Source organism: Lethenteron reissneri, chromosome 5 (genome assembly GCF_015708825.2).
Source record: "Lethenteron reissneri isolate LAM-NWPU_2019-01 chromosome 5, ASM1570882v1, whole genome shotgun sequence".
Lineage (NCBI taxonomy): Eukaryota > Metazoa > Chordata > Hyperoartia > Petromyzontiformes > Petromyzontidae > Lethenteron > Lethenteron reissneri.
In genome coordinates this window covers 2,591,723-2,601,072 of record NC_083783.1, presented here as the reverse complement: position 1 = coordinate 2,601,072, position 9,350 = coordinate 2,591,723, and the positions used below count along the sequence as shown (strand labels likewise).

The 9,350-nt window shown below is 45.0% G+C and overlaps 1 protein-coding gene across 1 annotated transcript in view; it reads right to left on the bottom strand.

Annotated features, from left to right (window-relative positions):
* Positions 1–3,122: 3,122 nt before the first annotated feature.
* The window catches only part of LOC133351242 (cubilin-like), a 43,996-nt gene continuing 37,768 nt past the window's right edge, over positions 3,123–9,350 (bottom strand). Inside the window, exons 18-23 of the mRNA XM_061566329.1 lie at positions 9,031–9,203; positions 8,264–8,317; positions 7,317–7,494; positions 6,084–6,358; positions 5,196–5,341; positions 3,123–4,767 (exon numbers count right to left, since the gene is read on the bottom strand). Of these exons, the coding sequence (XP_061422313.1) occupies positions 4,609–4,767; positions 5,196–5,341; positions 6,084–6,358; positions 7,317–7,494; positions 8,264–8,317; positions 9,031–9,203 (985 nt within the window). The 3' untranslated portion in view covers positions 3,123–4,608. The remainder of the gene's footprint in view (positions 4,768–5,195; positions 5,342–6,083; positions 6,359–7,316; positions 7,495–8,263; positions 8,318–9,030; positions 9,204–9,350) is intronic.

Genomic DNA, 9,350 nt, shown 5'->3' with positions numbered 1-9,350 from the left:
CTTGATGGTGAAGTTAATTATTAACTTGGGAGCGTCGGGTATCTTGCGCTGTATTATTTGTGGGTTACCTTGTGCGATGGGCTTAATTGGAAAAAAATAATATATATTTTTTTTGGTGTATTGTGCTGTGAGGTGCTGTGTGCGATGCGATTGTTGCAAGAGAGAGAATAATTGTGTTGTTGCTGCAAAGTTACGACAGGATTAATGGTGTGTTGGTTGCCTGCAGATCTGCTTGCTATTGTGCTTAAATGTACGCGTGTGATCGCGATATGCTGATTGCATGTGCTGTTATACCGTTCTGTATGGTTATGGGGTGCGATGCAGTGGTTGACTATTGGAATTGAGATTGTTATTATATTGTGCGTACCTGTTGGAAATTGGTAACAAATTCGAGGGGGACCCAAATATTTGGTCGTATGGTTGTTGTGCACACGAGATTGCGTGTATATTATAGGGGTAATTGAGCTTTTTGAGAATGAGGGTGCGCGATGACGCCGTTGTGGGTGGCTTAGATGTTAATGCTAATTGGATCGTAAATTGGCGCCAAGTGGCGTCGCGTATTCGGTTGATCGCATGCAACCACGAGTTGCTTGGCGAGTTGGGTTGTGTAACCAATGTGGTTGGTAAAATATTGGTTAAAAATTCCACGATATGACAGCTGTGCGCAGCAAGCTGGGGCTGTGCGTCTATCGTTGGTGGGGTTGTTATAATGTGACGGGAGATGCGTCTTGTGACCCCCAGCTAAGGGAAGCTGGGGTGCACGAATGGAGAAAACTGGCCACGTGTTCGCACGTTGGGCCGCCATTTTGCGCGCACGCGGGGTATGGTGACGATGCGCTTTGCGGAAAGGGCCGCCATTTTGAGTGCGCGCGAGAGATTGCGCGAACGCGCTGGGCGAAGGGGGACGCCATTTTGAGCGCGCGGGAAAAACCGGGGTGGGGCAAATATTCCATCTGTTATGCCTGCCATTGTTGATTGGGTGATGCACGAGTTGTGGTCACATCGGGCTATGGCTGATGGCTGACCTGACAGCCCGGAGGCGAAACCTCCGTGGTATGTCTTAAACTAATGGGCCATGTGCTCATATGGCTCGGGGAGTCGTGGTTCAGTTGTGCGGTGGCAGACTGAACCTGGTGTGCCGGGGGCTCACGGGATCTGGGTTAGGGTGTTATTGTCTCTATAAGAGAACATTGCCCCGTGGGGGGAGTACAGGGGGTCTGGCATTGCCGGGGGATGAACCTTCCCTGGGCTATAAAGCATCGGACTATACGAGGCTGGTGTGTGTCCATCTCCGATGGGATAGTAAGGGAGGAGCATGGCCGAGTTGCTGCTCATCCCCGAAATTGCACTAGCTGAGAGGATGGTCAGTGGATGTTGCTGTGGGTTGACGACCACGGTGGGGGTTAGGGCGAGTTAAACGTTACCGCTGGGGAGCGTGGCTCTCTCCACACGAGGGTGTGCGATTAGGCGTTTTGTTGGGTTGCTGAGAGTGACCGTGGGTACATGCTGTGTACGTGCGATGTCTGTGCTGGTCCTCAAGGGAGGACTGCTGGTGGGTAAGAGCAGGAAATTTTGTTGTTGTCACGTGTAAATAATATTGTTGTTAAAATGTAAATACTGGGGCATCCATTGCGTTATTTTAGGTATTTATGGGGAGTTTTTTTTTAAGCGGGCTGGATTTACATCATCTCCACTACCCTGAGGCCGGGTGGCTGTCGTGTACGACATGCGGATGTGCGTTGTTGTGCTGTGCCTCAGGGGATTGGATTCTCCTTCTCGTCACAGATTCTTCAGCTCCCGTCGCACTGGGTGTTACCTGGTGTGCTAGCTGGATGAGGACTTGAAGGAGCAATTGAGCGCCGTTCGTCATTCTGCTCTACCACTTGCTCTTTGACGTTGGACTTGAGCCGAGCGGATGGAACTGCAACATGGACATGCACTAAAACATCACATTTCTGGGTTGTGCGCGTTGGCCGTTCTTGCGTGTCAGTTGCCGTTTTTGTTCATTGTGCCATTCTTATTCTTGTTGTTGTTGTGCGGAGGACAGGCCGGTGTTCTGTTCCAGTTCCTGATACCTCCCCTTTCGTTGCTTGTGTTGTTGTTGTTATAATCTCCGTTGTGTCTGGGGGACTCCTGATTGTGATGCCTTCGCCCGCATTATTTTGTTCTGTTTCAGCCGAGGACGGCTGGGATTTTCTCTACGGGGGAGGGTAGTGTAATGCGGGCGTAAATGGGCGGGGCGGATATGACGATCCGAGAGGGAGGAGTCAGGGTGACGTGGGGGAGAAGTTATAGCGGGGAGACAGGAAGCTATCTGGGTCAGTCGGGGGAGTGAAGGGTGGTGAACACGTTGGGTGGTCGCCGTGCCTCAGCCTGGTGGCTGAGGGGCTCATGACGGCGCCAGCCAGCGGGGTGGAAGAGAGAGTGGAGGATTGAGGTAGGAAGTGGCGAGATAGCCACAGAGGCCACGAAGGGCTGAGGTAGGAAATGGCGAGATAGCCACAGAGGCCACGAAGGGCTGAGGTAGGAAATGGCGAGATAGCCATAGAGGCCACGAAGGGCTGACATTGGGAGGTGGCGAGATCGCCACGCACGGAGGAACAGGGAGCAGAGATGGAGCTGCTGGGGGAGCAGCCAGAGGGCTGTACCAAGAGCCTGCAGCGGAGCTGCAGGAGCGTGGAAGGCTACGGGAGCGAAGGCAGATGTGGGGCTGCCAGGGAGAGAGTCTCAGGAGGAGTGCCGTGTGGGAAGGAGAACGCGAACCCCAAATAAAGGACACGGAGTCAGAGAGAAGTGTCTGAGTCCTTTTATTACACTATGATAATATATGCATTGTCCTTGAAACTGATTGGTCCACACCAGGGACGGCTTTCTTTTGAGTCTCGACCCAATTGGTGCTCGACCAGAGGACGCCAAAAGGTGTACAGCTCAAATACAATGCACTATCAAAGTACTTTACCGAAAGAAACAAGAAGATTTGGAACTGATTGGACTTGTTGATGACTTGTGCCAGCAATGTCAAGATCGGCCCCTGCGGCGGAGTTTTTGATAGAAAGTCGAATAACTTTTTATAAGATCCCTAATCTCAAGATCTGACCAAAAGTCACCCAGGCACACACATGTTATACTTTACAGATTTCAAATCTTTATTCACCAGATTACTATTAAGCATGCATCGATTTCCAAATGCTTTAGATATATTACGGGTTTTTGTGGCAAATAGTGTCGCTTCGTGTGAATCAGTTTTTGAAAAGAAAGTTAAAATTTCATGAGAGCAGCTTTCAGTCTTTCACATTATGAAGAATCATTGCCATTTTCCACCCCAACTAGTAAACCATCTTACCCAACAAGATATGCCATGATTTTTGGAATACCACAAAAACACTGTTAAAATGTTCATTTTTGTATATATTTCCATGAAGTATTTTCTTAATTACATTTTCCCATAGTTTTATTACGCACACTATGATAACAGTTTTCATATCAGGCCATTTACACAGAGGCGTCTCAGGTAACTTTACATGTAACAAGCGAATTGCATCACAAACTTGGTTTTTTTCAGCCTCCTTGTGCAAAACCAGTCTTGTTTTTATGGAGTTATTAAACCAAAACTCACAAACTCATGGGCTGTGTTGACCAGGGAAGGTGAAGGTAAATCACTGATAACCTTGCCACGTACACACTCTTAGACAACCTCAATGATGGACAATCTCCCTGTGGAACGCATCATCTCGTCTGGATGCGCCGATCATTGCAATGGTCCCCTAGAAGATATATAGATCGCCTCTGAGTACCCCAAAACCAGTCTTGTTTTTATGGAGTTATTAAACCAAAACTCACAAACTCATGGGCTGTGTTGACCAGGGAAGGTGAAGGTAAATCACTGATAACCTTGCCACGTACACACTCTTAGACAACCTCAATGAAGGACAATCTCCCTGTGGAACGCATCATCTCGTCTGGATGCGCCGATCATTGCAATGGTCCCCTAGAAGATATATAGATCGCCTCTGAGTACCCCTACTGCTCAATAGCCATGGCAATTAATTTAAAAAAGACGCGAGTTGATGTCACAGGTCAAAATATAACAAATAAATGCATCGTACATAGTTTAGACGGCACTTACGTTTGCTGTCACGTATAATCAGGTTGGGCCAAATAGTTTAGAGTTTAGACAGTCCATGAATTGTCCATTGTGTCAATGTTGAAAGAATTAAGCAACATTGAAAAATAGAAAGTTTTTTATTCATCTCCTGCCAATGCCAACAATCACCTTTCCACCTTAGTCAAGTGGTTTTCACATCATATGCATTTTTTCTCTGCCAGGATCCATTACAGGTGTTGCAAAACCAAAATACCATGTAAAAAACTATCAGAGTTGTCTGATTTGACCCAAAAACTTTGTTCATCTATTGACTTGCAAACCTTGTTACATTCTGGGGCAGTTAAAATCCAGTATTCAGCGATATAAATGAACATTTTAACAACAATTTACAACGAGTTCATTTTTTACATAATGATTTACTGCATTAATTATTTTGATTTACAGTTCCCATCATTAACATCCATGATCTATAGTATTGTGTCGGTGCAGGATGGTATAAGAGACTACTGCATGTTCTGGTGAATCCAGTCCAAGAATTTGGTGACCCTGCTGTAAACACCTGGCTGGTAAGCCCGTGCACAGCCATAGCCCCAGCTGGTGATTCCAGAGAGGTACCAGTGGCCGTTTGAGTCCTGGCAAACCAAGGGACCCCCAGAGTCTCCCTGCAACAGACACACACACACGACATCAATGTTAGAAGTTGAATGACAAACAAGGAGGCCTAATGGAGCGATGATTACAGTGATCCAGTATAAGCAATGGCATGTCATGATACCAAAGAGGGGATGTCAAAAGGCCCAATAATTAGGTTTAAATGTTTAGTGCAAAGAGCAGTACAGCTGAGGAGAGCTTGAAATGTTCAACGGGACTGGGATCCTGAATGAGGACATTGTTGTTGAAGCTCCAGTTGATGTTGGTCCACCCACACTCCTTCCAGTAAATTGGCACCCAAATGTGTACGTGAATTGACTGGATAAGTTTGCTTTCCAAGTTCCCCCTGGTGGAACATAATTGGGCCCATAGTCGTAATGTGCTCCAGATGGTTTTTAGGCAATAGAGTTGCGTCTTGTTGGTTGTTATCGCAGCTCACCTGGCAGGTGTCCACCCCTCCTTCGAGGTACCCTGCACACAGCATCCTGTTGGTGATTAGAGATGGGCTGTAGGCCTGCGGCCCTGGGGTCACGCACGTCTTGAAGATCTCTACTGAAGCCTCCTGAAGCCGGTCGAGTGTGTAGCCTGTTAAGTACAAGAAATCGTGTTGGAAACCGTGTACCCTTTCTGCTTGTTAAAGTACTATATTTCATCAAGACTTAGATCGTGGTACATTTAAATGATAACAACATAGCACCTGTATATCAGCTTAATGCCTATTTCAGATATTCCTCGAGCACCAGAGAGCTCTGTTACCCTACTGCCATCATTCCAATGGATTTTTACAAAAAACTAGTTTCCTAACAAAGATTTGGGCCTCCATTAAATCAAATGAATTATTCAGTAGAAGAGATGTGTATATTATATTTGTTTTTCATTATACAAACATTCCCCCAAAATAAAATAATGTTCAACTATCGATTATGTTGAACTTGTGCCGTCGGAAAATAACATTGCACCGATTCATAAATTAATATCACGATACATGCCTTGAATCGTGGGCATAACAATGGATTTTTTTAAATATTAGTATCTGTTGTACATTAGAAGTGCTACATTTAACACAACGTAAACAACTCAAGGGTTGTAATCCTGAGTTTAAACAGAAGGGCACTGCTTTCTATGAGGAGATCGATTGTATTAGAATATTAATCGGGTAATGTGGAGGCTCAAAACATGACAATACTGTGGTTTCTTTGTTCTTACACCATAGACACTGAGATATGGATACTAAATAATCTCTCAAACTATGCTCTATTTCGTGGTCAAAAAATCTTCTGAAACCACGTGTTTTCCCAGGTTTGGAATATTTCACCTATGGACTTACCACCTTCAAAAAGGGTTCCCCAACCAGAAATGAAGCATGATTTCCCTGGGTAGGGAAACTTCTGAAAGCGAGGTGGGAGGCAAACTGGCTGTATGTAATCGGTGAAGGAAACACGTTCTGACAGCTCCATGAGAGCAATGTCATAGTCATGGCTGCTTCCGTTGTAGCGTTCGTGGATCAAGATTCTGTTGACGCTTCTGGCCACGACAGTTGAAGCGCTGAGATCGTTCTGAGAGTGCAGGCCCAGGTATACCGTCCAGGTGTTTGGGTTGTTACTAGGAGGGTAAATACACAGACACCACATTCAGCATCAAATACAACAGGGCATTATAGATTTTTTTACCAAGGTAAGCCTCATTAAGTCTCAGGACTTTTTCAGGAGGGTCCTGCCAAGTTGTTTTGGTAAGGGTGATGACTGCTGCTCTGGATAATCTCAACTGAGTAATTGGTGTGGGTCAGTTTTACAAGTAAGCAAATTTGGACTGTGGCGCCGGCAGGCATCACACTTGTAAGTGCACTATGAAAAATCATACCTGAATGTGAAAAAAATCTCAGATACTTAATGCCTCTTCCACTTATATTCATGCCTCTTTCTGCAATAAAATTATACAAAAATATCTTCTAAGGGTGTTGTGATTCATTGTGCGATTGGGAGGAGCGGTGGTTCATTGGTTAGCACACTGCACTTATGAACCTGTTGACCCACGTTTTAATTCCCCAAGTTTGATTCCGAATCACAGATAACGTTATTCGTGACCAGTGTGGTGAGGTATGGTCGAACAATACCCCATGACCAACACGGCGTGTGAAGGCCTTCATCCCAAAAGCGATCTGACAAAGGGTTGCAAGTTGTGATTATCAAACTTTTCTGCTGTGTGTAGCATTTAACACAATGCATCCTTTTAAAGTATAACAAATAAAAATAGGTTTTAACTTTTCTGGCAATAAAACAGGTGTTAAGATGTTTAAAGACCTTTAACAAGGAATCAAGTTCATATTAATCACACGTACTTGTGGTGTACATGCAAACAAACTTGCTCTGATAATAATATATGCATTGTCTTTGAAATCGATTGGCCTACACCAGAGACAGCCTTCCTTAGGGCCTAGTCTTACCAATGTCAGACCAGAGAACATCAAAAGGCGAACAGTACCAGGACAATGCACATATCAGACCATTTATAGCTCGGAGTAAAGTGTTAACAAGACATGTGAAGCAACATAAACGCTCACCTATTGAAGCAATGAGCAGCACTCACAACCCAGCGGTCACTGAGGAGGGAGCCCCCACAGGCCAGTCTGTTGAAGTTGTGCAGGCTCGCTTGCCAGGGCCATTCTCCGAGCCTTGCTTCGTAGCCTCCCACGATCCGGTTGTTCACTCTGCGTTCTGCTACAGGGATCCAGCCACATTCTGAAAAACAACAAAACACAATTACTATTACAATACAGGTTTTTTTTGGGTTAGATCGCATAAATATACGTGCCGTTAAACCCGACACAGCCAACTAGTAAAGGTTGTCACGTAAACAGAACATGCCAATTCGCCACTAGTACAGCACACCGGTGTGTTGGAGAGCCAAGCCACAACATTTACAATCTGAGTACAATTTTTTCCCAGTAATTACAACTAGCTTCATTAGACAGCAGCCAGATTTGAGGATAAGTCCACCTGTTTCGTTCCTTATATAGAGGCGTAGATGTGATGACAACACTTGTGCGTTCTTCTTGTCCAAGGTGGGGGGGGGGGATTAATGAATCAACGTACATTATGCGTGCACATTATGCGAGCCCATTGATCTTGTACTTCCTGTCCATTGCTTGTACCAGAGACAGCCTTCTTTAGGGTCTCGTCTCACCAGTGTCAGACCAGAGAATGTCATCATCATTGTTTGCCATCTTCATATATTCATCTATCATTTTAATATTTATCAACCATGGTTTATTCATTGCTAGATGAAGATGTCTCTAATGCACAACGATTTTGCTTACAGTTTTACGCTAGGCACTATATTTTGCAAAACAATAGTAGATCATGAAATGACATTTCGAACTTACAATTACCGTCGTAAATTTATAATTTACCCATTTTTGTATTACTCACGGAATTCCTACAAGAAGCGAATGAACCAAAGGATGGTCAGTATATACTGTAAACCGATAAATTAAGATTTAATCAATACCTCTGCTGGCTGGTAGTGGGTCAACTTTGTAGAACTCCAAACTGAAGCCATATTCTGAAACAGGAAATGAGAAAACATTTCACGTGAATATTGTGTACAATACAAAACGTAACACAGCTATAACTGAGTCCGATGTCTTAGAAAGAAGCAACAATATCGCATACAGTGCAAAAACCTAAAACAGTTATAACCGAGATGAACACGTAGGCTTTCGCGACCAATATCATCCATAAGAGCTTTTTTGGGTTAGATCGTGTAAATATATGAATAAAATTTGACTTAAAATATATAAATGTGTCGTTAAAACCTGCCACCACCCGACACAGCCAACTAGTAAGGGTTGTCACGTAAACAGAACATGCCAATTCGTCAATAGTACAGCACACTGGCATGTTGGAGAGCCAAGCCACAACATTTATAATCTGAGTACGACGTTTTGCCAGTAATTACAACTAGCTTCATCAGGCGACAGACATATTTGTGGAGAAGTCCACCTGTTTCGTTCCTTATATAGAGGCGTGGATGTGGTGACCATACTTCTGCGCTCTTGAGCAAAGTGGGGGGGGGGGGGATTAATGAGTCAACGTACATTATGCATGTGCATTATGCCATTATGCGAGCATTTTCATCTTGTCCTTCCTGTTCATTGTGTGTATTCAAATATCTGTACCAACGATCCGGCGCCTCCCATCAGCAACGGCCGGCTGCGAAAATTTTTCAGAATGCGTACCTACGCACGTACACACACGCGTACAAAACAAGGATACCTTGCATGAAGTTGTCCGAGACTTGAAACACGAGCGTCACGTTGTTGGAGAGGGAGCGCACGCCCGGCGGCAGAGATTGGCCGCAGAATCTGCCCAGAGAATGTCCCCGCTGCTGGGCACCGCCGTCGTACACGGTCAGGGAGCTGTTGCCACACAGCTCGCTCCCCGGTAGCCTTTTTTAGGGTGAGAGGTAAGAGACAAACTGTGTAAACAGCGGTTTGTTTTGGTCAGGAACGGTTAATAATAAAAAAATCAAATGGCGAGTGCCGTAACTTTGGGCCTGTAGAAACGTTTCGACGCAACGTGGGAGTGTTCCCCAT